Source organism: Pipistrellus kuhlii, unplaced genomic scaffold (genome assembly GCF_014108245.1).
Source record: "Pipistrellus kuhlii isolate mPipKuh1 unplaced genomic scaffold, mPipKuh1.p scaffold_m20_p_9, whole genome shotgun sequence".
NCBI classification, from domain to species: Eukaryota; Metazoa; Chordata; class Mammalia; order Chiroptera; family Vespertilionidae; genus Pipistrellus; species Pipistrellus kuhlii.
The window spans coordinates 34,592,965-34,619,186 of NW_023425595.1; the positions used below are offsets into that span (position 1 = coordinate 34,592,965).

A 26,222-nucleotide genomic window follows, 5' to 3' on the forward strand; every position below is an offset into this window, starting at 1 on the left:
GGGAGCGCTCAGATCGGTATGAGGAACAGAGGATGTGTGCTGGGAGCCGGCATGCACGGTGGCTTCAGGGCGCCGGCGGACAAGACCAGACACCGTCTCAGGCTGAGCCTGGCGGCCCCACGCCACCGAGGGAAGGCGCCCCTGGGACACGCCAGCCCCTTTCTCTGCAGGACAGAGGTCAGGCAGTTCCGGCGCTGACAGGTGCAGCCGCAGGAGGAGGAGGAGGAGGAGGAAGAAGAGGAGGAGGAGGAGGAGGCTGAGAGCTGCCAGGGAAGGGATGGGCCCTGGCTGTGCACTGCTCACTCTCCCAGCCGAGGCTGCGACAGCATCCCCGAGGCCACAGCATTCAGCCCACACCCCCAGCCTCCTCTCCTCCCACTCTTGTCTCCCCCCCCCCCACCCTGGGGCAGATGAGACCCTCCATCCTTGCTGAGCCACCAGTGTGCCAATTTCCCCAAACACCCGGCTCCTTCTCTTCTCACTGCCTCATGCTGATTGTCATGTCTTCTCCTCTCCCTCTTCCTCCGTTCCCGCCCACCCCAGAACCTTCCGCTTTCAGAGAAAAATGGTGGCAAGAGCTTATTAGCAGCCGGGGCTCACACAGTCACAGATGCGGAGCTGGGCTGGAGCCCCAAACCCCCGCCCCGCACAGGAAGTGCAGCTGCTGCTCCCTGCGCCCCGGACCGCGACCTCAGGCCAGGATGCGCACAGACACCGCTCCCTCCCACTGCTGGGGACCCTGCGGGTTTGGAGCACCTTCCCGCCTGGGGTCCCCAAATAGAGCCTGGCCCTGAACGCCATGTCAGGACAGCACCTGGCAGGAGCCACCCCCCTGACCTTGGCACCATCATGGACTTCGGGTCCATAGTGGGCTCCTGTGCCCTGCCTGCCACCCGGGACAGAGCGGCCTCTTAGCCTCCAGGACAGGAGCCCCGCCTGCCTCTCCTCCCACGGCTCCGGGGATGGGCGGGCTCCCTCGGATGCTGCCTGGTGGTCCTCGGGCCCGAATGTTCCTCCTCCTAAGAGGGGCTGGATAGGGGGACAGGCTGCGTCTGGGGGCCCAGGAACACTGGGTTTGAACCCCAGATCGGCTACCGACTGAATGTGTGACCTCAGAGAAGACGTTTGTTCATCATCTCCGCGCGCCCGGGTCCCGCTCTGTCGATGGGACGGCAGGGCTGGCAGTCCAGGCCCAGGAGCACCTGCGAGGTGCCCGGTGACGGAAGGGCCCTTGGAGTCATTTCTCTTCTTCTCTCCATCTGTCCCTGAGACGCAGCTGAACCCGTCTCCCTGACTGCCCCCCGCAGCTGGCTCTCTGATACCACACAGAATAAGCCCCCAAAAGGGCAAGAAACATTGGGGTCAAATGACCAGGGGAAATGTAATCAAGAGCGAGCTGGCCCGTCTCCTTCACCAGCCCGGTGCCTGCGGGCCAGCCCATCGGGACACCGAGCTTCCGCTCCGCCGGCCCACAGGGGTGACATCACCTCTGTGTCACGGGAGGGCTGCCAGCCCGAACAAGATTACAGATGTAAGCTGTACATCGCCAAATCCAGGGTCGTGCCTGTAATTATCCTCTCGCGCCTGACAGCCCTTTCATTACGTGAAGACAGTGATCGAGTCTCCCCTCCGCCCCCTGCTCGGCACCAGAAATTTCCGGCTGCTGAGGGGAGCCAACAGCTGGCTCAGAGGTCAGGTCTGGCCCTGCGGGCTGCAGCCCTCGGAGCCACAGGGATGGAGGAAGGGGACCCCGGCCCAGCAACTGCCCCATCTTGTCTCGGCCCCACATCCCTGGGGACAGAGGACAGAGCCTGGTGTGAGCTCTTCTCAGAGTAGGCAGATGCTCGGGGGTTGGGTAGGGGGGAGCCCTAGGAGCTCTCTACTTGTCCCCATCTCATCTCATCCTCGCCAAGTTCTGCAACGCAGGCGGGATTGTCAGAGGAAGCCAGGCCTCAGAGACGGGAAGTGCTTTGTCCCACATCACAATGGGCCAACGTAATGGTGGAACTAGAACCCACACCCAGGTCTGGCTGCCCCCAGTCCCAGCTGCCTCAGAGCAGCCTGGAGCAGGGCGTGTAATTATCCTCGTCTGACAGAGGAGACAGACTCGGGAGGCAGGGCCTGGCCCCCGGGCACACGGCAGGTCACAGGCCATGGCAGGGCAGGGCTTAGGAATGATTTCAGAGGTCCTCTCACCCCGTCCTCTAAAGGTTCCATTCGGAAATGGAAAACCTGAGACCCCAACACGGGGGACATGGCCTGGGAGCATGGACTCAGGACATGTGACCAGGGTACATGGGTAGGGAAATGCTAGAGAATCCAACAGAAGGTGTTGGGACATCTGGACATTTATCAATATTTGGTAAAAAAAAAAAAAAAAAAAAAAATACAACCAGACCCCTACCTCACGGCCTAAACCAAACTGAATCCCAGCATCTCCCTCTAGGTCCTCGCCACCAGGAGTGCCACACACTGGTGCCGGCACTGGAATATAAATCAGGCCTGGACTCCACGCTGCTGACTGAGGGCCGACAGGCAGCTCCCGTCCTAGGAGTGAGTGTGGCGAGTAGGGTGACATGGGCTGCTGAGGGGCACACTGCCGGGTACGGAGGGCCTCCAAGGGGCTTCGCCTACGGCAAAGCTGGAGGAGGTGGGCTTGCTAGGAGGACAGAGCCAGGGAGCCTTGATTCAGGCAGGCTTTGTTTGGGGAAATGGTTTCTTTTCTTAGGGGCTTATGAAAGCTTCCTCTGTGTAAGAGTATTAACCTTCATATATGGTGTATTTTTTAATTCTGTCATTTGGCTTTAATTTTGTTATCAAAATTTTTTTAGATAAAAATTTAAACTTTTAGCCCTTGCCAGCGGACTGAAGGATCCTGGGTTTGATTCCAGTCAAGGGCATGTGCCTTTGTTGCAGGACATCCATGTGGGGGGGCGGGTGCAGGAGGCAGCTGACCAATGTTTCTCTCTCATCGATGTTTCTAATTTTCTATCCCTCTTCCTTCCTCTCTGTAAAAAAATCAATAAAATATATTTAAAAAATTTTAATTTTTAGGCAGTCAAATTTATCTCTTTCTTTTTATGGGTTTTGCCTTTGGTGTTTCATGTTTAAGGAAAGTGGCCCAAGATTATATATCTAATTCAAATTTAGCAGTGATCATTTCCTGGCCTCATTGTTTGCATTTGAATCTGTGTGTAACCCATCTCTCTGTAGCCACCTATCTACGGCTCCGTACGGATGTCTACGTATATGGAGAGAGGTTGGAAAGCCTTATCGCCAAAGCACGAAGGCTGGAATTTCTTTTACTTTACATCTCCCCAAGCTGTCTGAGTCTTTCTCAACCAATGCGCGCTTCCTCAAGAGAACAAAAATACATTTTAGTCCATCTGGGACTTATTTTGGTCTGAGGTAAGAGGCAGGGATCTCGTTTTACTTCCACCACACGGATGCTCCGGCTGTCCCGGTGCCATGTGCGATACGTGCCACAGCTCCCATGTTCTGTGAGCACTGCGGTGCGTGCTCGGATGCGTGTGGGCTGTTTCTGGGTTGTCTGGTCCATCCTGAAGCAGCCCCTGACCCCTGCGCTGACCCTGCCTGGTACAGTTTCCTCCATGTGGCGGGACTCTGGCCCCTGGGCCACCCCTGTGGTCCTGGCTCTGCTTTGAGGTCCCAGAGCCCAGCGAAGCCCTCAGCACCACAGAGCACCGCACTGGAGAGAGAGGTGGAGGGCTGCCACCCATCCGGTCTGCCCGCCTGGGGGCCAGATCTTGGACGCCCAGTTCGTCCAATCACCAGCCTGTCTCGCCCTCACCCACTTCCAAAGGGGGGGACTGATGCTCAGGAAAAAACCAGGAAATGTCAGCTGGGAAGGGTGCGAGGAGCTCCTGGAGGGAGAGGTGGGCAGGTCCTGGCAGGATTACTCTGGCCCGGACACAGGAGATTTGGGGGAGGGGCGGCCTGGGAGATTGGAGATGGATGACAGCAGGAGGGCCTCGCAGGCAAAGGGAAGAGCATCCTCGCCTCCAGCCAGCTCCTGACAGCCTAAGAGGCTGGATTTATTTTTCTAGGCTCCAGAGAGCAGGGCAATTAGGCCTTTGTCTGCCCTTCTGCTGCTGGGGGTGAAGATGGAGGGGGGGGAAGGTCCTCAGAGCTGCTCATTAGGCAGGAGATGGAACCAGGCCCAGCTGGAGCACTGTTCCTCCCGCCCATCCTGTGGGCTGCATCCGTCCAAGAGGAGACGCGAGCAGACGAGCTGGAAGTCTTAGGAGGGATTCTCCCAGAGCCCCTTCGAGGGCCCTGCCACGGGGTGGAGGGTGGTCGCACAGCCCGCTGCTCCCCATCCCCATGCAGTCCCGTCCACACCCCCTCAGCAGCCACTCAGGGCTGTCAGGAGTGTCGTGAACAAGGCGTGACTGCTTCCCCAAGAGCACGGCATTCAGAGAAGAGCTGGGTGGGTATTGGGGGGGGGTCCCCCCCAAAGGCCAGAGATGACGTGACTTTATTGCAGAGATAAATCCTCAGCTCCCGGTGCTGCCACACCCCCGGGCACTCTCAGCCCTTCCTCTCTCTCACAATGCAATGATACCATCTCCCCTTTTCTTTTCTTTTTCTTTTTTTTAAAAAAAAAATTTTATTGATTTTTTACAGAGAGGAAGAGAGAGGGATAGAGAGTTAGAAACATAGATGAGAGAGAATCATCGATCAGCTGCCTCTTGCACACCCCTACTGAGGATGTGCCTGCAACCCAAGGTATATGCCCCTGACCGGAATTGAACCCGGGACCAACGCTCAGGCCAACGCTCTATCCACTGAGCCAAACCGGTTTCAGTCCATCTCCCCTTTTCTTATCCTCCCTGCAACCCTGTAGGGTTCAGCAGGGGGGCGGGGGGGACCATTTCTCTGCCGAGGGCCACGTGGATATGTCATGTGTATAACGTCATTCACAGGCCGTACGAAACTATCAGCTTAAAAAATCAGCCTGCTGTGTTTGGTCCAACATTTCCTTAGCTCACCCCTGACGCCTTGGCGGGGCCAGAACAAATGATTTCGAGGGCCCGGTACAGCCTGAGGGCCAGACATTCCCCGCCCCCTCTGGAATGGGGGCTTATCGTCCCCATTTTAGAAATGGTAAAACGGAAGCTCAGTGGGTGTTCCTCTCACTTTCCCCCAAAGCCCCGAGGAAGGGAGCAGCCAGCCCTTCGCAAGTCTGTGGTAGGACACAGACCTGGTGGACCGGGGGTGTCTCTGGTAAAGGACGTGAGGCACATCGGTGTCCCTTATCTCCCCGGACCTTCGGGGCGTGAAGATGTATCTCCATCTAACCCACAAGCAAGCTGAGGCCAGAGAGGGTCTGCCCGTGCATCCGCTCACGCACTAAGTCCCTGGAGGGGGCAGGGAAGAGGGCAGGCTGCATGCTGCTCCCTGGGCCAGGAATGCCCACCAGGTGCTTCTGGCTGATGCCAATCGCATCCGGTCCCAGAGGCTGCTTCCTCCAGGGAGCCCTCCTTAATTCCCAAGTGGAATCCACTCTTCCTCGCCACACACCCATCCTGGTCATAGGCCCACGTGGTGGTAATAGAACAGGGAGGTGAGGCACCGGCTTGGAATCCTCCTGTCCACTGGCAGAGCCTGACCCCTACCCCAAGGGTAGCCTGAGAGGTCCCACAGCTGAGTCTGCACCCTTCCCTGCCAGCCTTGGCCAGGGGCAGGGCAAGGCAGCTCCCAGCTGCCCTCTCCTGACCACCCAGCGCCTGTGAGCTCACTGGGGTCCTGCCTCTCCACTCAGTCTCGGGGTGGGGGGTGGGGGGGGCGGGCAGCGCATTCCCCTGACAGGCTTCCTCGCTCCTTGTCCAGCTTGGGGCTCAGTCATCCCTCCAGTCCTTGCCCAGCCCTTCCTGAGCCAAGGCTTTCCTCAAAACACGCAGAGTCTAGTGGGAGACACAGAAAGTCACATTCTACATGTGGAAGACAGGAGAGAGACCTGACTCATTTTTGGTTGGGGAAGGGGGGAACTCTTATTACTAGTGTAATAAAAGGCTAATATGCAAATTGTCCCCACAGGCAGGAGTTTGGCCGACAGAGAGTTAAACATGCCCTGACCACCAGGGGGTGGCACAGAACACGGTGGGTGTCCACAGCACTGGCAGCAGACAGCGGAGGAGGTGCTGCCGGCCCCAGTGGGCTCTGACAAGAGTGAGACCACAGTGGGATGGTGGAGCAGCTGAGCGGGCAGTGTCAGGCCAAGGCGGGTGTGGAGGGAGTCCCTGGTTGATAACAGGCAGGCTGGGGAAGGGAGGCCCCAGTGGGCAGCCTCTAGGGACCCTACCTGTGCACAAATTTTATGCACTGGGCCTCTCGTTTGCAATGAGCCTTAAAAGGCAGAGACAGAGAGTTCAGGCAGAGCTGTGAAAGGGGGCGGTGATTTTGGGGTGACTGCAGGGGCTGAGTGTGTGAGGAGGGGTGCTGATAAAACCTCCCCCACAGCAGGTGCCTACGGCTCCCATCCTAGGAGGTAGGCAATTGGAGGGGAGGGGTGTTCTATTTCTGTGTCTCCCCCCATCCCGCTGCACCATTCCTGGACTCTACCGAGGCCACTGTCCCCTCTCCCTTTCTTCTGGGCACAGCATGGTGGCCTCCTGCCAGGCTGGAAATCAAGGGCCAACAGAGGCATCATCAGACTGCCAACCTCTTCCACCGCCAGCCTGCTGTCTGCACCTCCTAGGTGTCTCTAGATCCCGCCCTTCACACCCTCCCTGCATCCTTCTACCCCCAGGTTCTCACTGGGTTCCCTGCCCTCCTCACCTCCACGAAGCCCCCTCAGCACTCCTTCTCCGAGATTTAACCACCGTGGCCCTTGCACAGCCTGAGGCTGCCTGGGCTCCCGCTGCTCAGGCTCTCCAGCCCAGCCGCAGGCAGCGCCCTCCCCTCCTCACACCGGAGCCAAATGCTTTCGGTTCCCAAGTGCAGGACACGGTACCCTCAGCTCCCTGCCCGGCCCCCATCTGGCACCGGCTCAGGCCAGCGTTCCTGCCTGGGGTTTCCTGGCCTCGGCAGCCATCCCCTGGGTGGTCTGGGTGTGTCCGTTCTTGTCTGTCTGCTCCCCTGCCTGCCTGGGGGCCCTTCAGGGGAGGGGGGCCAGGTCTGACACACTTGTGACCTCCAGGCCCGGCGCAGGTATCATGATGGTTTGTTGATTGGACAAGTAACCAGTGCCTCCCAGACAAGACTGGTGTGGAAGTGGGGAGCGGACGCACGACTGGGGGTGCCAGCAGGGGCTGTACAGGGCGTGCCTGTACCTCCTCAGCTTGAATCAATCACTTAGTCTCCTTGGAGCCCCATCCTTAAGATGGACGGGTCAAACAGCCTCAGAACAGCCTTCAAAGGGCAGGCTGACTACAGAGGACAAGGGTAGACGGTCCCTGTCACCTTCGGTGTCTTGGGCTGGGATGTTCCTCCAGGCATCTGACCGGTGTCCCTCTTGCTACAGAGAAGCTGGTTCTGACACCGGGCTGCCTCCCACCCTGCACAGCCTTCAGGGGGCCCCGTGGGCGCGGCCTGGGAACGGTCCTCTGTCCACCGAGGCCCTCACTGGAGTACTGAGTCACAAACAACAACCAATTCATCGGCCCCGGGCATAAAAGGCTCTGCTTCCCCTTCTCAGCCCGCTGAGCTGAGGCAGGAGAGCAGCTCCCTGCACCTCTCTGGTCCTCAGTTTCCTGTTTCCTTATTTGTCAAGTGTGTGTCCTGCGGGGAGGGGACCACGTGAGCCGAGGCGTGGGGCCGGAAGGAAGGAGGCCAGCTTGGACAGTGGGGAGGGGGCTCCTACCCAAGCTCCCCCACCCCACACCCTCCCCGGGGCTCCACTCCCGTCCTGCAGGGCCAGGCCCCAGCCAGGGCAGCACAGAGGGTCCCTCACGAGGCAGGGAAGACGCTCCCCATCTTGTCCAAAAACGCTCCTGGTCCAGTGCGTTTTCTCCTGCACCAGGCAACTTCCCACGTCCGTCCTCTCCGCCCTCCCGTTCTTTTCCCTCTCCCAAGCTCTCGTGGAAAACGCACCTGGCCTCAGAACGCAGGATTCCTCCCCACAGCCGCCACGTTCCTGAGGCTCTGGCTGCAAATCTGTCCCGGACTCAGGAGTGACGCTGCGGGTGTGTCTGACCCATAAGTGGGGCATAACAACTAAACACCCCCCCACCCCTCCCCCCACACACACACAAGGGTGTTACAACAGCCAACAGGGCAGGGCGTGTAAGCCATGTGCTCCCCAATGCAGCAGGTGCTCGGTACCCGTTCACGGTCAGCCTCACACTCCACTCCGCAGCCGGGACCGCAGCGCCTCTGCCTCACCACCCGTCTGCCACCCTGTTTCACACAGATGAGGCCCGAGAAGTGGGTTTCACAGAAGAACTGGACCCCAGGCTTCTAGGTTGGGAGGTTCTGGGGGGGCTCCCCTAAGAGGACCCGAGGGGAGGGCGTGCCTGGGCCAGCCCCCAAAGGAGCGGGCGCGGTGGGGATGAGGAGAGGCAGAGGCCCAGAGTGGGACGCCGCCCCTTTGCGGAGGCCTCTCCCTCACCCCCAGCCCTAGCGGCTCTCCCCGCTCTGCCCAGCCTGTGCCCCAGAGCTCACTCAGACCCTCCATTGGTTCGGCAAAATGTCCAGAGCACCTTCTGGGCACCAGCCCGGGCTCTGAGACACCAGGTGGCTGTTCCCGTCACTGGGTCAGGCCGGGGAGCCAGCACCCGTCACACCCCTCACCCAGCTGTCTCTGAGGGACCGGGGGAGAACAGGGTGAGCAGGCCGAGCCCCGGAAGTGGGAGGGGAAGCAGGAGCAGAGTGAGTGACAGGGAAGCGGGTGGATGCTCCTCAGCCCGGAGTCTCAGGGTCGCCCCAGGGGAGCTCAGCCCTTCTGCAGAGGCTCTGCCACCCCGAGCTGCTGCAAAGCCCTCTGCCCTCTCCCAGCCGGCTGGCTCAGACCTCCTGCAGCCCTTCCTGCTCCTGCCCCACACCTGGCCCCAGCCTTTGGTGTTTGCAGAGCCTGCACCACGTAGGCTCCCAGTCAGCTCAAAACTGGCCTCAGCCCCACTTCCTCCACTCTGGGCCCAGTGCGGGCCACCACCAGGACCCACCACTTCCTGACTCCAGGGCCGGGGACCGGCTGGCCCGCGCCCCCCAAAGGGTGTGCTCTGGAGACACACCTTTCTCCGGGGTCTCCTGCGACCCCCAAGGAGCTGTCTGCGTGGAAGCTCAGCCATTCTCTCCTCTCCTTCGCCTCAGCTGTCTCCCCAGCCCTATCGAGAGCTTTCGACCTGCACTGCCTGGGGTCAGATCTGGGCTCTGCCCCTTACTGGCTGGTATGACCTGGGCCAAGGCACTGACAGCCTGGCTTCTGTTTCCCCCAGTGAAGTGATGGTTGTGGCCTGGGAGAGGGGGGGGGGGGGGGGGGGGGGGGGGGAGAGAGACAGCCAGCTAGGGCCAGCTGGGGTCAAGTTTTTCTGTGAAGCCCACTTCTCTGGCTTATCCCTGCCCCACCCCGTCTCCCCAGGGCTTGGCCATGTAAATGGGCAAATAGATGTTAACACCCACCTTACAACCAGGCACCCTGAGTCAAAAACCTCACCCCAAAGAGGATTCGAGTCACAGGTTGTCTAGTTATAGGCCAGGGGAATAGGCTGACTTTCAAACAAAAACTCAAAAAAAAAAAAAAAAAAAAAAAAAAAAGAAAGAAAAGAAAAGAAAAGAAAGAAAGAGAAAGAAAGGGTGGCCGTGACAGGCATGTTAGTGCTCAGCACAGCGCCTGGCACCAGACACACGGGTGAAGCGATTGCCGCCCTCCGTCTGCTTGTTCTGACTCGGGAGGCCCTGCTGCCGGCCCAGCCTGGGGGAAAATGGGGTCCAGAGCACGGCGGAGTGGCCTGGGGGTTCTAAAGTCTTCCCCCTCCCCCTCCTCCATGCAGAGTGGAGAGGCCGAGGCGGGCACTCAGCAATCTCTGCTCTGCCTGACCGGTCACCGCCAGCACCGAGCCTGTCACTTCACGTCGCTATCGCGTGCACCCGCCCCGCAGGCCCTGGAGCGGGGGCAGTGCTATTCGTAGGTGAGAAAGCTCACAGTCAAGTGCAGACTGTGGACAACAGAGGGGCACTGTCAGCCTAACCGGCAGTAACCTCGGGGTGATCTCATCGCACATTCCTCACCGGGCGGACCGGCGCAGTCACACCCGGCTCCCAACTCCTTCAGCAAAAGGTGCCTCTGCCTCCAGCGAGCCTGTGCATCTGGGTTAACGCGGGTTTGAAATGCCTGTTTCCGACCCCTGGGAAGTGGGAATAACCCTCAGGGAGCACAGGGTCTTGTTAACGGTCCTGCAGGCCAACGCCGGCCTCGCTTTCTCCCGCCCTCACGTAATCTCCCTCCTTACTTCTGAACGCACAGGAGAAACTTTCCAAGGCCGTCCCCATAGCACAGGAGACCCCGCTTCCCAGCGCTGCTGTCCGTTTGGCTCAAATAAAGTCCATTACAATTCTCTCCAGGTTTGGACGTTTCTTACATCGGCAGGACAAGTGGAAGGGGCACAACTTGAACTTGAGGTCTGCCTGACTCCTGACCTCACAATCTGCACCGAAGACGGAAAGGCTGTCCCAAGCAGGGCTGCCCACCCCCCCAGGCCGTGTGGGCACCTGCTGTGTGACCTGGGCAGACCCTTTCCTCTCCTGTGCCTCCGTCTGCCATGCTGCCTCTCAGCTGGGAATGGGGCCATGACCATGAACCAGGCCAGGTACCCACCAGGTACCTGCTTCTCGCCACTTGGGGGCCATGAGCCCAGGCTCCTGACTCATGCAGCAATTCGTCCCTCACGGTCACAAGCAGAGAAGCAGACGAGACAGGGGGAAACTTGCGCAGCCCTCTCCCACTCCTGCCAATCCAGGTAGCCCTGAGATGCCAGCCCGACCTTGGCCGCCCGCCACCCCTACCCTTGGCCACTCCCGCCTGTGTGGGGGCTAGCTGGCTTTGGAAGCTGGCTTCTTTGTGCAAACAAGGAAGGAAGAAGAAAGCTGTTTTTTCAGGCAGCAGAGCTCTTAGATAAACACGAGTTATCTCCCCCTCTCTATGCCTTCTTAAAGGAATTGGGTTCCTTCAGAAAAGAAACTAGATTCACCGGCCGATAGCGCCCGGGATGAAGTGCAGCCGGAGCCGGCTGGGGAGCCAACACTGAAGGAGGCTTTCTTATCCGGCTGAGCACCTGCTGCCAGCCCTGGCAGGCCCGCGGCTCAGGTGACAGGGCCCCGGTGCCAGGCCGCAGCCTTGCTGGCTCCCAGGCTCCCGATGGCCTGGCCCACCTCCTCACCCTCCCCTCCGGCACCCCCACCTGCAGGCCCGCCCGCCTGGATCTGCCAGGAGGCTGAGAACTTGTGTTCACCTTGGGGTGACCCCTTCCTCCGGGAGCGCCCCCCTGCCCAGACCTCGGGAGCAGACCAGCCCCCCTGCTGTCCGAAGAGCGCTAACACCTGGGTATTCCCACGGCAGAACGGCCTTCCCCGCCTGCTCAGAGAGATGCAAGAATGGCCGTGGGCCCATTTTACAGGAGAAGTGAAACCCAGAAGGGGCACTGACCTGTCCAGAGCCACAGAGCAGAGTGACAGAGCTGACACCCCTCCCCCATTCCCTATCCCCCCATCCCCAACTCTGGGGCTCCCTGGGTCCTTTCGACCGGGCCCCAGTGTGGCTCACCGGTGTGGTGTCATCGTGGGAGCGCTGGTAGCGTTTCCAGCGGCAGCCGTAGATGCCCGTGAGGCAGGAGAGGCACAGCTGGGGCTCGTAGTACTGCAGGGGCTGGTGTCTTACCATGCTCGTGCCCGAGGCCCTGGTGCCCGGCCCTCAGGAGCCCATGGGGGGCCCAGGCTGGTTCTGTGGGAGAAAGCACAAGGCAGTGAGGCAGGGGAGGGGGGAGGCGGCGGCCCCAGACACAGCAAACGTCACTGCAGCTGAGGTCAGGGTGGGTGAGCTCTGCACAGACCCCTGCAGGGGGTCCCAGGCCCCCCTGGAGTCAGAGGCCCACCCTGCAGGTCTCCCAGGACGGTCCCCTGCCACCCTCCCCTGCTCTAGCCCATACCCCACCCCTCAGCCAACCTGCCTGCACACTGCTGCCGCCTCCTCTGCCTGGAGGCCTCTTCCCGTAGGACCCGCACGGCTCCCTCCTTCCCCTCCTCTCCTCAGCTCTGCGCTCAAACGTCTGTCTCCACCAGACGGCCCCAGGTCATCTTCCGTGAAACTGCAACCCCTTCCCCAACTGCTCAGCCACGTTTAGCTTTATTTTCTCGACCATAATTTACTTTCTTTGTTTCTCATCTGCCTATCCCACTATGATGTGTGTTTCACAAAGGCAAGGATTTTGTCTGCTTTGTTCTCTGTTCTATGCCCAGTAGCTAGAACAGAGCCTAGCACGCAGAATGTTCCAGATAAGTATTTTAAAATAAATTACCATAAAAAGTAAATGAAATAAAATGAACTATCATAAAAGCTGACATGTACAGAGCATGTAAAACCTCCCAGGCCCTGGCTGAACATTTTATAACCATCGTTCCATCTCACTGTCCCAGGTGGAAAGCACTGTGTGTCCCAACCCCGTCTGACAACTGAACAAACTGAGACTCTGCAATAAATAAAAATATATATATTTAAAATATATATATTTTTATTTATTGCAGAGAAGAAGGGAGAGGGAGAGAGCGATAGAAACATCAATGATGAGAATCACTGATCAGCTGCCTCCTGCATATCCTCCACTGGGGATCAAGCCCGAAACCCAGGCATGTGCCCTTGACCAGAATCGAACCTGGGACCCTTCAGGCCACAGGCTGATGCTCAATCCACTGAGCCAAATCGGCTAGGCTCATTGTCCCATGTTAAAGATGAGGAGTGTGAGACTCAGAGCAGCAAATGATTTAGCCAAGGAGCCGGGACTCAACCTCTGGTCTATGGATTCTAGACACCGAAGACATTTGCTTTGCACCAGACCCTGTCCAAGGCTCTGGAGACAATGTGGACAGGACAGACACGGTGACCCCTAAGGGCCCTCACAGGACCAGCGAGGGGACGAGCAGGCCCACACTAGGCTCCAGGCGCCATTCCAAGTGCTGTTCATATCCTAACTCTAACAGCAACCTACTGCGTGCGTGTTATCATTGTTTATTTATTTATTTTTTTTATTGAGATCTAATTCACACGCCATAAAAGTCACCCCTTTAAAGTGTACAATTTAGTATTGAGCATTTTCGGCTTTTAGGATAGTCACGGAGTTGTAACTAATTCTAAAGCATTGTCATCATCCCAGCAAAAACCCCATCCTCACCCCGTCCACCCCCTACCGACCCCATTACCACCCCCCCACGCCCTGGCAATCACTAATCTAATTTCTGTCTCTATTTATGTGCCAAGTCTGGACATTTCATATAAATGTAATCATACAATATGCGGCCATTGGTGACTCCTTCTTTCACTTAGTATAATGTTTGTAAGGATCATCCATGCTGTAGCATAAATCAGTGCACTCCTTTTTACAGCTGAAGAATATTCAATTGTGCAGATATACCATTTTACCCACACGCCAGCTGATAGACATTTGGGTTGTTACTGCTTTGTGGTTGTTACTGTGGACGGAAGGGGCCACATGCTGACCTGCATGGCCGTCTTGCAAACTCAGAGACTTAAAGTAGCCACAAAGGATGGTCTGAAATTAAACTTTAACTAAAAGCAGTTATGGTGGGTAGTTACGTCCTAGGACGGTATCTTCACTGACAAGGTCAACCTTTACCTTAACTGAGCTTATCTGCCTTTTTGCATATATGATAACATACCCTTGCCCTAACCGGTTTGGTTCAGTGGATGGATCATATGCCTGCAGACTGAAGGGTCCCAGGTTCGATTCCCGTCAAGGACATGTACCTTGGTTGCGGGCACAACCCCAGGAGGTGTGCAGGGGGCAGCTGATGTTTCTCTCTCATTGATGTTTCAAACTCTCTATCTCTCTCCCTTCCTCTCTGTAAAAAATCAATAAAATATGTATTTTAAAAAAACAACAACATACCCTTGGGTAACTTGTAACTTCCTTTTTTTCTGGACATCCTGGGGCACAACCAAATGTGCTGGGTGCCAGGACAGATACCACAAATTCCTTCATTATCGTCTTAATTGTTCCTGCACCCACCTAAGTATGTGTCCATCATTCCATCATTTTACTTTTTAATCTAATCCCAAGTGTCTCTCCACCCCACGCCCCCCACTTTTCTTTCTCCTGCCTCTCTAATCTATCACCAGTGGATTTCATGTAACCCACCTATGTCCCTTCCCTTCCTTTGGTTGCAATGTATAAATACAGATGTAACCTGCCATTCTCCGAAGCTTTATCTCAGTTCTGCTTCCCAGCAATTGTCGACAATTTGGCTCAAATAAACTCACAGAAATTCTTCACAGGTCTCAGTGCTGCTGCTTTTTACATTAACATTATGGACCACACTGCTGTGAGCAGGTTTCCATGTGTTTCCATTTCTCTCGAGTCAGTACTTTGGGCTGGAATTGCTGGGTCATATGGTTTAACCTTTTGAAGAACCGCCAAGAGCTGCTTCCCTCAGCGGCTGCCCCGTTTTACATCTCAGAGCACTATCATTACCATCTCCCTGGCACCCCTGAGGGGTCTGGAGCACAGAAGTGTTCAGCCGCTCGCCGCAGGTGACCCAGCAGAGCCAGGTAGTCTGGCTCCGGCCGCCTTGCTCTGACCGGGGGCCATATCCAGCTGGCCACCTATTTTTGAATCCCACCCAAGTGCTCACCGGGCCCGTCCCTGCTTAGCTCCCGAGGTCAGACGAGGTCGGGTGCATTCTACGTGCTAGCAGGCGTCTTCAAACTACGGCCCGCGGGCCACATGCGGCCCGCAGAGGAGTCTGATCCGGCCCGCCAGGTTTTTTGGGCAGTGAGTGCAGCCGAGGTGTTACAGTAGGAATTAGTAGTTCATATAGTCCGGCCCTCCAGCTCTCTGAGGGACCGTGATCTGGCCCCCACTTTAAAAAGTTTGAGGACCCCTGTAGCTATGGCCATACATAGCCAATGATTTCTTATAGCCCACGAGCTAAGAACGATTTTTACATTTTTAAAGGATTGAGAAGAGAAAAACCCAAACAAGAACACACTTGTGGCACATGAAAACGGGAGCCACATTTCAGTGGGTCCATAAACAGCGTTTCCTAGGAGGCAGCCAGGCTCATTCGTGAACGTATTGTTACGGCAGCTTTAACCGTCACTGCTGGGCGGAGGGGTTACGGCCGCGTCCATATGGCCCACCAAGCCCAAAGTGCTGCCTGGCTCCCGTACAGGGAGTGCTTGCTGCCCCTTAAGCACGGGCTGCCATGGCTGTTAAGTGCAGCGCATGGCGGAGAGAGTAAGAGGAGGCTCTGAGCACTTAACACGGGGCAGAGAGGGTCAGCCGCGCTTCCTGGAGGCGGCACTGAGCTGAGGCTATAACATGAGCTCCTAAGACGCCTTTCCCCCCCCCTCTACTCACCCCAAGATGCCTCTTTCTAAATGCCCATGGGCTGCACCCCAGGGGCACCCAGGGTTTCAGGCCACCCCCTTCTTCTACCTCTGGGCCTCCCACCCACTCCCTCAGCCCCCGTCCCCACTTAATGCTAACCTCAGCACAGGGCGTCCAGCCTCCAGCCTGAGGAGAGAGATGCATTAGGGGCTTGCTGGGAATATCGACTGATCCAGGGCCTCCTAATTGCTGGGAATGGTGTGGTGCGGTCTCCGTGCCCGTGGCTCCCCGAGGAGCTGGGGGAACACGGTGCAGCTGCTGGGATTTCTCTGAGTCGGGGCAGAGCCGTGGGTTTGGGGGACAGTAAGGGATAGGGATGCTATTGGGGTCGGCCTAGCTCCTGTGGGGTTGGGGAGGCCTGGGGAGCCCGGAGGGGATGCCCTCAGCTTTACGCAGCCAGATCTCATCCAGTGCACCCCCAGAGTAGTTCGACCACCACCTCTGCCCTCAGGAAGGGAGGGGGCAGCTGATGTTTAGGAAGAAGCCTGGATGCATCCTGAGTCAGCTGCTGCCTCGCACTGTGGCAGAGGCCTCTCAGCACTCTTCCCTGAGCCTCGCTTCCTGAATCTGTAAAGTGGGGGGACAGTCCTTGCCTGGGCTTCAGTAGGGACCAGAGTTAGCGGGGAGGGGGCCAGGAGGGCACGTGGCTGCAGTGACTGAGGCAGGCAGAAGCCCTCACCCAGGTGCCCTCACCTTCCTTCCCCAGGACCCCTCACGCTGGGGCTGGCTCCCGTGTGAACTCTGTTCCGCCCTTCCCTGCTCGCCCACCCCCACGGCTGAGCAATACAATCCCTCGGCATGGAAATTCCACTCAGGTCTGGAGAAGAGGGAAGCAGAACTATCTGCACCGGCCTCAGCCCAAGGCTCAGCTGACTGTGGCTCTCGGAACGGCCTCTCCCCAGGAAAACCTTCACACGATTCGTCACGCCGGGCACCCTGTGGGAGGCAAACCTCTTCTCTTTTCTTCCCGTGTTCTCTGGGGCCATCTCGTCCACTCCCACGGCTTTGGTTACCGGTACGGCCAAGGCCACCCAATCTCTGCTTCTCCATCAAGATAGAGGCTCCTGGCTGTCTCCGGGGGCGTCGCTCAGGCCCTGCACAGGCACTGACCCCCTCACCACCCCCAATCTGCTTCTCATATCCCTCAAAGCCCTTTTCCCACCATCCCATTGGCTACTGCCCTTGGGAAAGGAAGGCACTGGCCGTGAAACCAAGGTCCCCCTGAAAGATTTGTTTGTTTTTTGGTTAATCCTTACCTGAGGATATCTTTCCCATTGATTTCCAAAAGGTAAAAGATTTATGCCATCCGAAGATAAACCAGAGTATTTTCCATTGATTTTTAGAAAGAGTGGAAGGAAGAGGGAGAGACCGAGAGAGGAACATCTATGAGAGAGAGACACATCAATGGATTGCCTCCCACACGTGGCCCTGGTTGGGGCCGGGGATTGAGCCTGCAACCCACGAACATGCCCTTGACCAGAATGGAACCCGGGACTCTTCAGTCTGCAGGGCGACATTCTATCCACTGAGCCAAACCGGCCAGGGCTAGGGAAAGACTTTTAAAGGCACATGACCCGGCCCCTCCAGTCCCTCCAGCCTCACCACTGCACAGCCTGCTGTCCCTGCATCTGACTGAGACACCTCCTGACCCTTCCCACCTCAGCTCAGCTGTCACCTCCTCCAGGGGCCTTCCCTGAGCCCAGGTTTGGTGAGAGCCCTTCCTGGCCTCCCATGACCCTGAGCGTCCCTAATGCTTCCGGGGCACCCTGTGAGAGCTCTGTGGACATGTCCTTCTCCCCCACTGGATGGCCTGAGTTATTTCTACATCACCAGTGGCCAGCACTGGGCAGCAAGAGGGGGCGATACAGGGCTTCCTGGACTGCACGGCCAAGGAGGCCTGGAAGTTCTGCTAACAGAAAGTGCCGCTCAGACGCTGGCATCCGGACAAGCTCCCGGAGACCACACCCTGCCCCCCCCCCCCCCCTTCCCGCCAGGGCCACGGCATTACTTAGGATCGATTGATTTCTCCAAGCCACCTCCCCTTCCCGGAACCCCTCCTGGCTCTGGGACAAGAGGTAGCCCCCACCTCTGAGCCCCACCCCTCAGCACCAAGTCCCGATTTGTCTGAATTCTTGGTCCCTGCCCTGAACTCCTGTTTGCACAGGGAAGGGCCTTCCGGGAGTCCAGGCCTGAGAAGCATGGAGAGGAGCGTCTGCTACAGAGCTGCAGGGTCCTCTCCCTCCCTGATGTCCTGGGAAGGCACCCAACCCACTTTCCCATTCCTCTTCCCTCCCGTGACCCCAGGGCTCTGAGCCCTCATCGCCCCAGCCCACGCTCTTTCCCCAGAGAGGAGAGATGCTAGGCCAGGTGTCAGCGCCCGGTTCCAGCCTCGTCTATTGCGACTGACTCTTAATTTGGCTTATACAGGTCGCTAGCTCTCCCTGAGCCTCATCTCACTCATCTGAGGAATGGGAACGGGATGGAAACACAAACAAAAGGACCTGAGCTGCCGTAAAGAGGAACAAAACACGGAGCCGTGCAACACCAGACAGAATCCTGAAAACAGGACGCTGAGCGAAAGGAGCTGGTTCCAGAAGGAGGCGTGGTGGGCCTTGCCGGGCCCAGGCTGAGCGCCGTGCCTGTGTCCTCACCCGGCGACAGCCTGCCCAGTGCAGCTCCACAGGCTTCTGTTACAGACCAGAAACCCGGGCCCCCGGCGCAGGCAGGGAGGAACCCAGTGGTCCACCCAGAGAACGTAACATCACTCAGGGATAAAAAGAAACGTGCTACCGCGCCACGCAAAGGCAGGCAGGGACCCTGAAAGCATATTGCTATGCGACAGGAGCCGATCTGGAAAGGCTGGGTGCTGTTTGATTCACCTGCATGACATTCTGCAAACGGCAAAATGATAGAAGCAACAAAAGATCAGCGGTTGCCGGGGATGGATTGTTAAGACTGAAACTATTCTCCGTGATACTGTAATGGTGATCACATGTCCTTATACATTTATCAAACCGCTTAGTATATGGACCCTACAGCGAACCATGGACTTTAGTTAGTAATACTGTATCCACGTTGGCCCATCAGTTGTAACAAATGCACCACCCTAATGTAGGACGTTAATAGGGGGAACTGTGAAGTGGGGGAGGGAGAGCATGTAGGAACTCTCTGTGCTTTCTATTTTTAAAATATATTTTATTCATTTTTTACAGAGAGGGATAGAGAGTTAGAAACATCAATGGGAGAGAAACATCGATCAGCTGCCTCCTGCACACCCCCTACTGGGGATGTGCCCACAACCAAGGTACATGCCCTTGACCAGAATCGAACCCGGGACCCTTCAGTCCGCAGGCCGACGCTCTATCCACTGAGCCAAACCGGTTTTGGCTCTCTGTACTTTCAGATTTTTTTTTTTTTTTAATAAACCTAAAACTGTTTAAAAGAAAATAAAGTCTATTAATTGAGTATATATGCATTTAATTTATATATATATCGACTGACAGACAGATAGCCATACCCCAGGCCAAACAGCCAATGGGCACGGGAGAGGGATTTGAATCCAGGGCTGCTGCCGCTACAGCCCAGAGGAAGTGCCTGCCGACGTTTCTGCCATCCTTGTCCATGCCAGCCACAGCCTCTGTGTCACTGCAAGCTGCACCTCACAGGGCCAAGCTCAATATTTTGGTTGGCTCCGAGGGAGCAGGAGGACGGAGGAGGGCCAAGATCCCAGGGGAGAGAAGGGGAACCCCCACACGCCATGACAGGTGCAGGGCTGGGGCTGGCAGAGACCTGATCTTCCCCAGCAGCCTGCCTGGGGAAGGAGGCAATGCACAAACGCAGAGAAGGAATCGCTCCCCTCCTCCTTGGCCACGGCTGCCCTCCCTGGGGCCACCACCCCAGGCCCACCCCAGGGCTGCAGGCTGTGGCCGAGCGCAGCCACACGCAGGCAGGGCGATCTCCAGGAGCCTCTGGCCGTGGCTTTCCCTCTGCAGCCCGAGAGGGTCTCAGCACCACCAGAGGACCTCCAGAATCCTTCTGGGCTCGCATCTTCTAACACCCTCTCACCCCCGCTCTCTCCTCGTCCCCAGGAGAGAAGCAGAGATGGGACAGCTCGGGGAGGAGGGACGGGTGATCCCACAGTCCTTGTTCGGTCTGAGACGCAGACCCCCTCCACTCGCAGGGCTAACGGCTGGGAGTCCTGAGCCGGCCACTGACAGGAGGCATCACAACGAGGCCTGCGGCCAGAGGCTGGCCATGACCCTGCCCGTCAGATGGCTGGCATGGAGAGATCTGGGCTGCCCCCATTACATATGGCCTGGGGCAAGCCATTCCACTTCTCTGAGCCTCAGAGAAAGTCCTACATTTTAAAAAAATACATAGATATTTTATTGATTTTTTTACAGAGAGGAACGGAGAGGGATAGAGAGTTAGAAACATCGATGAGAGAGAAACATCGATCAGCTGCCTCCTGCACACCCCCCACTGGGGATGTGCCTGCAACCAAGGCACATGTCCTTGATTGGAATCGAACCCGGGACCCTTCAATCTGCAGGCCGACGCTCTATCCACTGAACCATCCTGGTTAGGGCCAAAGCCCTACATTTTAATGAAATTAACAGAGAAGGAACGCAGGGGCGGGGCAGGCAGGAAACCTGTCACTGAGGCAGCTGCCAGGGGAGAGCCCAGGAGAGGAGGTGCCAGGAGGAGGCCTCCTGGGTCACACGCGCCATTCTTGGGAAAAGTTACTCATGGGCCGAGGCTGGCGCTCTGCAGGAGCCCTCAGGTCAATCCTGCCATAAGGAGGGCCCTTATTAACCTTTTGCCATGGAGGAGGTGTCTGGGCCTCCTGCTCACACAACACTTCTGTCCCAAGAGACCTTGGAGGGCTCTTCCTTGTGGGCAGGCCGGGCTCACTGCATCCCAGGCGCGGGTCCTCCTGGTGGAAGTGCTCCCTGCTTGTCCCCGGGAGCTGTGGCCTCTGGTGCCGCCTGTCCCCTCTCCTAGGCTCTGTAGGTGACTCAGTAAATGTTCGAGAAGCCCCCACAACGTGCCAGGCACTCCTGGGAGCCAAGAAAGATTGACAGAGAATCGAACATGGACCTTCCTTTGAGGGGGGCACCTCTTTGCAGCAACCGCACAATTCTGACCACACGGCCCGTGCTTTGCTGTTAACAGTCTCCCTCGCGTCGTTTCAACGAAGCATCTCGCCTATACTCTGCAGGTGAGTACCAGATCCCCGTGTTACAGCAAGGAGGCAAGGTTGGAGCGGGTCAGGACAGGTCTGAGACGCACCCAAAGTTCAGGCCCTCGGGGGACAGAACCCCATGTTTGGGGCAGTTTGGGGCTTGGGCTCTCCTGGCACAGAATGGATCCTGCTTTCCCAAGTCAGGGGTATGGGCTCGGGCAGAGGGCGGAGCTGAGCATCTCAGACTCAAAAGCTCTAGCTGCAAACAAGAGTCTTAGCATCACCTCACCCAGGACTCACGCCGTTGTGGAACCCCGGTGCGATCCAACGGAACTACCCCTGGGTCTCAGATTATTAAAGCCATCGGAAGCCAGCACCAGGACAGACCTGCCGCCTCCCCATCCTGCCCCGCCCTCCGCACAGAAACCCCAGCAGAGGTCCTATGGTGGCTCCCAGCACAGCGGCCTGCATGGGCTGGCAGGCTCTGAGAAGGCCGCCCTCCCCGGAGGGTCAGTGGTTCACTCCTCAATCAGGCCTGGAGAGAGCCCTCCCGAGAGGAGCGGCCTGCCCCCTGTGACGCCCCCCCCCAAAAAACAAAAACAAAAACAAAAAAAAAAAAACCCGCACAGAAAAACCACCACCACTGGCACTGACAGGCTCTCCCTGGAGCGGGCAGAGAGAGCCAATGTCCCCGGGGCCTTCAGGCTGGGCCTCAGGGGCCAGACCAGGGGCCTGGTGAAGGGGGAGGCTTTCCCTCTCAGCCCCTCCCAGGAGCCCCGGGATTCTGCCACAGGGACCAGGCTGGCTTTTTCCAGCGCTGCCTCTCCTCGAGGCCCAGGGAAGGCGGGCACGTGAAAGAGAGGAGGAGGAGGAGGAAGCTGAGTCTGGCAGGAACTTGCACTGAGCAAACTTGTCCCGGACTAGTTCTTGCCCCCTGAGGGGACGGAGAGCGATGATTTATTTTATTTACTTATGTAAAATAGTGGGGTTATGGCACACACGGGCTTCCTCATCAGGCCCTGGGGTGGGAAGAGGAAAAACAAGCCCTGCCATTTCAGGAGTCTTTCCCTTGCTTCCTTCCACTCACACCTACCTGTCTGGTCTTCCCTCCCCTCTTCTTCCCGCCCCCTTCCACACTGCAGTGTTCCCAGCACACCACCCTGCCCACCTTCCCACAGCCCTGCCTTTGCTGGAGCTGGGCCTCTGCCAGGAAAGCCCTCCCCACCACCCAATACACATCCCATCCATCTTAACAAATGGATCCTGGGCAAAGCTCAGTCTGACACCCTCCACCCCCACCCCCGCCCAGCCCACTGCCTCCTCCCCTCCTGCTCCCGTCTGGCAGAGCTCCTGCGCAGTGATCACAGGCCTGTGTGCTCAGCAATTATCTGCTTCCGGGGCTGCCATGCCCACCAGGCTGAAAGCCTCCCCAGAGGCAGACTTCTGGTCCACTCGGCGAGCAAACCCAGGCCCCGTCCCTGCTGGAGGAGCCAGGCTGCAGGCGGCCGGTGCCCCTGCACTAGGCCAGCACCCAGAGGTGCCCGGGTGTCTGCCAGCCAGAAAAGCTGGTTAGGTGTTCGAAGGAAGGAGAGAAGGAACCAATCAGGGCCTCGTGCAGAGCCCTCTGAGCCTGATCCCTTTCCTTATTTACAGAAAAGTCAAGTTCCTTAGAAAAAGGTCTCAATGAAGTACCTCCCTGCCCCCCCCCAGCCCCCCGTCACACACACACACACACACACACACACACACACACACACACACACACTTTTTCCTTAAGCTGCTGTTATCTGCGTGCACACTTCTGTTCCCCATCTAGCATAAGGGGACCTCAGATTTAGCTCAGAATCCGGACTCCTCACGGTCACCCACATCTCTCTTCGTCACGGTGTCCTGTGAAGAGCAGCAGCCCCCCTACCTCCAGGCAAGGCTGAGGATCTAGGGTAGGGGTGTCGAACTCAATCAGAGAAGGGGCCAAAATCTAAAATCCAGCCTAAATCGCGGGCCGAATGGTTTACTGAACAGTCATAAACTGTCATTGTGATGGAAACGCAGCGGGGTGCAGTGATGACAGCGCGGTGCGGGCCACATTGCAAGGCCTGGCGGGACGGATTTGGCCCGCGGGCCTTGTGTTTGACACATGTGATCTAGGGCCTCAGCGTTCCCACCTCTCTTCCCAACGTCCAGGCTTCCCTCAGGGAACCAAGGAACGCCAGCCTTGCTCCGATGCCGAGGGAGACAGTCCCAGGAGCTGGTGGCCCGCACACCTTCGAGGCGCCTACCCGTTGTCCCAGGACTCAAGGCCTCCCGTGCCTCTATTTGCTCTCCATTCCTTTGGCGGGAGCATCCTTCTCCAGGATGCTCACCGAGAACACACATCTCCTGGGGAATGGGAGGGCGAGGTGAACTCGTGTAGGACGTGGCCGCCGAGAAGCAGGAGGCCACGGGGCTGGGGATGTGCACGGAGAGCCAGGCTGCCTGGGTTTGCAATGCAGCTCTGCCGCTTCCTAACGGAGCAGATTCCTTAATGCCTCCACACCCCGTCTCCTTAGCTACAGTAACCGCCAGCCGCCCGGCTGCGGTGGGGATTACAGGAGCTTACACGTGTAAGGTGCTTAGGTGAGTGCAGGTGCGCTGGAGTAAGCCGGAGTTCTTCCGTCTCTTGCTTGTAAAATGGGACTGTAATCCCACTCCCCCTGCCTGGTTTGTAAACTGTAAAGTGCCGCCCCCATGTGAGAGGCAGACACTGTTTTAGAGCCCATGGGGGCTGCTCCATGTAGCTTGTCTCTAACTCCTTTCTCCCTGCCTCCTTCCTTCTTTAAAAAAAAATGTATTTTTTATTGAGGAAGGGAGAGAAACATCAGTGATGAGCGAGAATCACTGACCAGCTGCCTCCTGCACCCCTCCCCCCCCTTCCTCTCCCCGGAGATCGAACTCGCAATCCAGGCATGTGCCCTTGACTGGAATTGAACCTGGGACCCTTCAGTCCGCAGGCCTACGCTCTATCCCCTGAGCCACACCGGCTAGGGCCTTTCTTTTTTCCTCACCTGGAAGAAGGTACCAGCGGCTGTGAGCTGGGCTCCCAAGGGTGTCCTGTCAGGAAGGCGGTGATGTCACTTCACTGGGAGAGCTGTGGGGACAAGGGGACAAACCCGGTCAGATCGCTGGTCAGTTCCCCTTGCCTTCTCCCCTCCCACCTGCCCCTTAGAGGGCCCTACCCTGTGCCCACCTTGGTGTTGGGTGCAGGGTCCAGGGATGGGCACACCTAGTCTCTGCCCGGAGAAGTCACCAAGCGGGTAGGTGAGCCGAGGAGACACACGTGATCCCGTTGTGGGCCATGAGACCCCTCCACACATGCTGACCACAAACCAGCAGGACCCCAAACCCAGTATAACCTGCTCCCTGGACCATTCTTCCCCCCCTTCCCCGGGATCTGCGGAAACATGATGCCAGGTCCAGCCGCCCTGGGACGAAACCTGGGGCTGTGCCCAGCTCCTGGCGGGCAGAGGTCCTTTTGTGCTGCCCAGGGACCTGGCTACCAGAGGTAGCCGCCACACCAGCTATTCTAAAGCAGCAGCAGAGGGAGGGCTGGAGGGCTGGAGGCGGGGTCTGGGGCACCGAAATTATGTGGCTTACTTCTGACTCATGCACCACCTCCCCCAACACCAGCTCTTACAGCCCACTGGGCAGCCCTCCTGCCCAGAAACGGGAGGAAAGATGGTGCCAACAGGCCACGAGGAGAGAGGGGGAGACGAGGAGAGGGGAAGGGACCCCGGTCAGACTGCAGGCTTCAGAGGATGCTGCCACCTTGCCCTTTAGGGGACACAGGCCGGCAGGGCCGGGGGCCTGCCTAGGCCACCCAGAGTGTCAGAGGCAGAGCCAGGGCTGGAGCCCAGGTTTCCTGGTACCCTGCGGACCCAGCGCCGTGAGAGCTCAGACCTGGTGCCCAGCAAAAGCTCATGCCAACATGAAAACTCTCTCTAACCCAGTCGGGACCTGGAGCCACATGCCAGCAATAAACACACAGCCAAGACACAGCCCTGGATGGGAAGGGGGCAGAGCTGGGCTCAGAGACCGTTTGGAAATGATATTCTGCGACTGAGGGGCAGATTCCTGGGGCACCCGCGGCCCTGTCCCCCCCACCTCCACAGTGCCCGGGGGCACTGCACTTACAGCTTACAAAACACACTTATTTCCTTCATCTACCGCAGGGATCCTCAGACCTCAGTGACAGAGCCTATCCACAGAGCAAGGCTTCTCGGACCTGAATGTGCTAGAAGTGACCTGGAGCTCTCGTTCAAACGCAGCCTGGCCAGGAGGTCTAGGCTGGGGTCTGCGGGTCCACGTCTCTGACAAGCTCCTGGGCGATGCTGAGGCTACAGGTACAGGGGCCTCAGTGTGAGTAGCAGGACCACAGGATGGGCTCCGGGGTCAAACGGCACAAGTTAGAATCTTGGCTCTTACTATGTGGACTTGGTAAGTGCTTCAATCTCCTTATGCAGAAAACAACGGCAATGCCTGCCCATGGAGCTGAGGCTTGAGGATTACGTTATGTAAAATGACTAAAGGGATTATTATTTCAGGTTTTTTACATGGCGCCTCTGAGAGGGAGGCACATGCAGCGAGGGAGCAGAGCCAGAATTCAAACCCAATTTCTCTCCCTCTTCCTTGTAATAAATAAATAAATAAATAAATAAAACGTTTTTATTGATTTTTTAGAGAGGAAGGGAGAGAGATGTAGAGATAGAAACATTGATCAGCTGCCTACTGCACACCTTCCACTGGGGACTTGGTCCGCAACCCGGGATGTGCCCTGACCGGGAATTGAACCGGCGACCTCTTGGTTCATGGGTTGATGTTCAATCACTGACCCACACCAGCCAGCCAAATCCAATTCTCTTCATGTAGATCCTACAACACCAAGCTGCCACAAAATGTCACAGCCAGCATTCCCCCTCCCCACAATCAGACAGACATGGCTACTGCGGCCCCAAGATGGGCAGAGAACAACAGGCCACCAAAAGTCAGCTTCAGAAGCCCAAGTCCATCCCTCCTGGCCCTAGTGCACCTTCTATCCCACATCACTGTCTTGCAAGGAAGAGAAAGTATCACAAATTCATCCTACGGGGTCCCCGCTCTGCTGTCAGCCCTCACCTGGGCAGCAGCTACCCTGGGAACCAGATGTGGGAATGGGTAGCTGGGTGTGGAGGCTGCCCCTCCGCCCACAGCAGCCTGAGTTCCCTGCTCTCTCAGAGCCCTGCCCACCACGCTGGGTGAGGAGAACAGTTTAGCATCCTCCTTCCACCGCCATCTCCTACCTCCATCTCCTACCTCCATCTCCTACCTCCAGTCTATGGCACCGCTCAGGCTCAGGGTCACCCAGCTGGGGTCGCAGGCAGAGGGTGGCTCGGCAGGGGCCTGCCTCCACCCCCTCCTTGGCTTCCCAGCACGAGCCTGTGAGT

General features: G+C 57.6%; 1 protein-coding gene across 3 annotated transcripts in view; it reads right to left on the bottom strand.

Moving 5' to 3' along the window:
• The window catches only part of GDPD5 (glycerophosphodiester phosphodiesterase domain containing 5), a 91,293-nt gene that overhangs the window by 31,331 nt on the left and 33,740 nt on the right, over window positions 1–26,222 (bottom strand). For 2 of the 3 annotated variants that reach the window (XM_045577914.1, XM_036426227.2), the window contains exons 2-3: window positions 23,808–23,890; window positions 11,723–11,899 (exon numbers count right to left, since the gene is read on the bottom strand). In XM_045577914.1, coding sequence (XP_045433870.1) covers window positions 11,723–11,839 — 117 coding nt within the window. In that variant the 5' untranslated portion in view covers window positions 11,840–11,899; window positions 23,808–23,890. Of the gene's footprint in view, window positions 1–11,722; window positions 11,900–23,807; window positions 23,891–24,025; window positions 24,143–26,222 lie in introns of those variants that run through there. The other variant, XM_045577913.1, reaches the window with a different exon arrangement.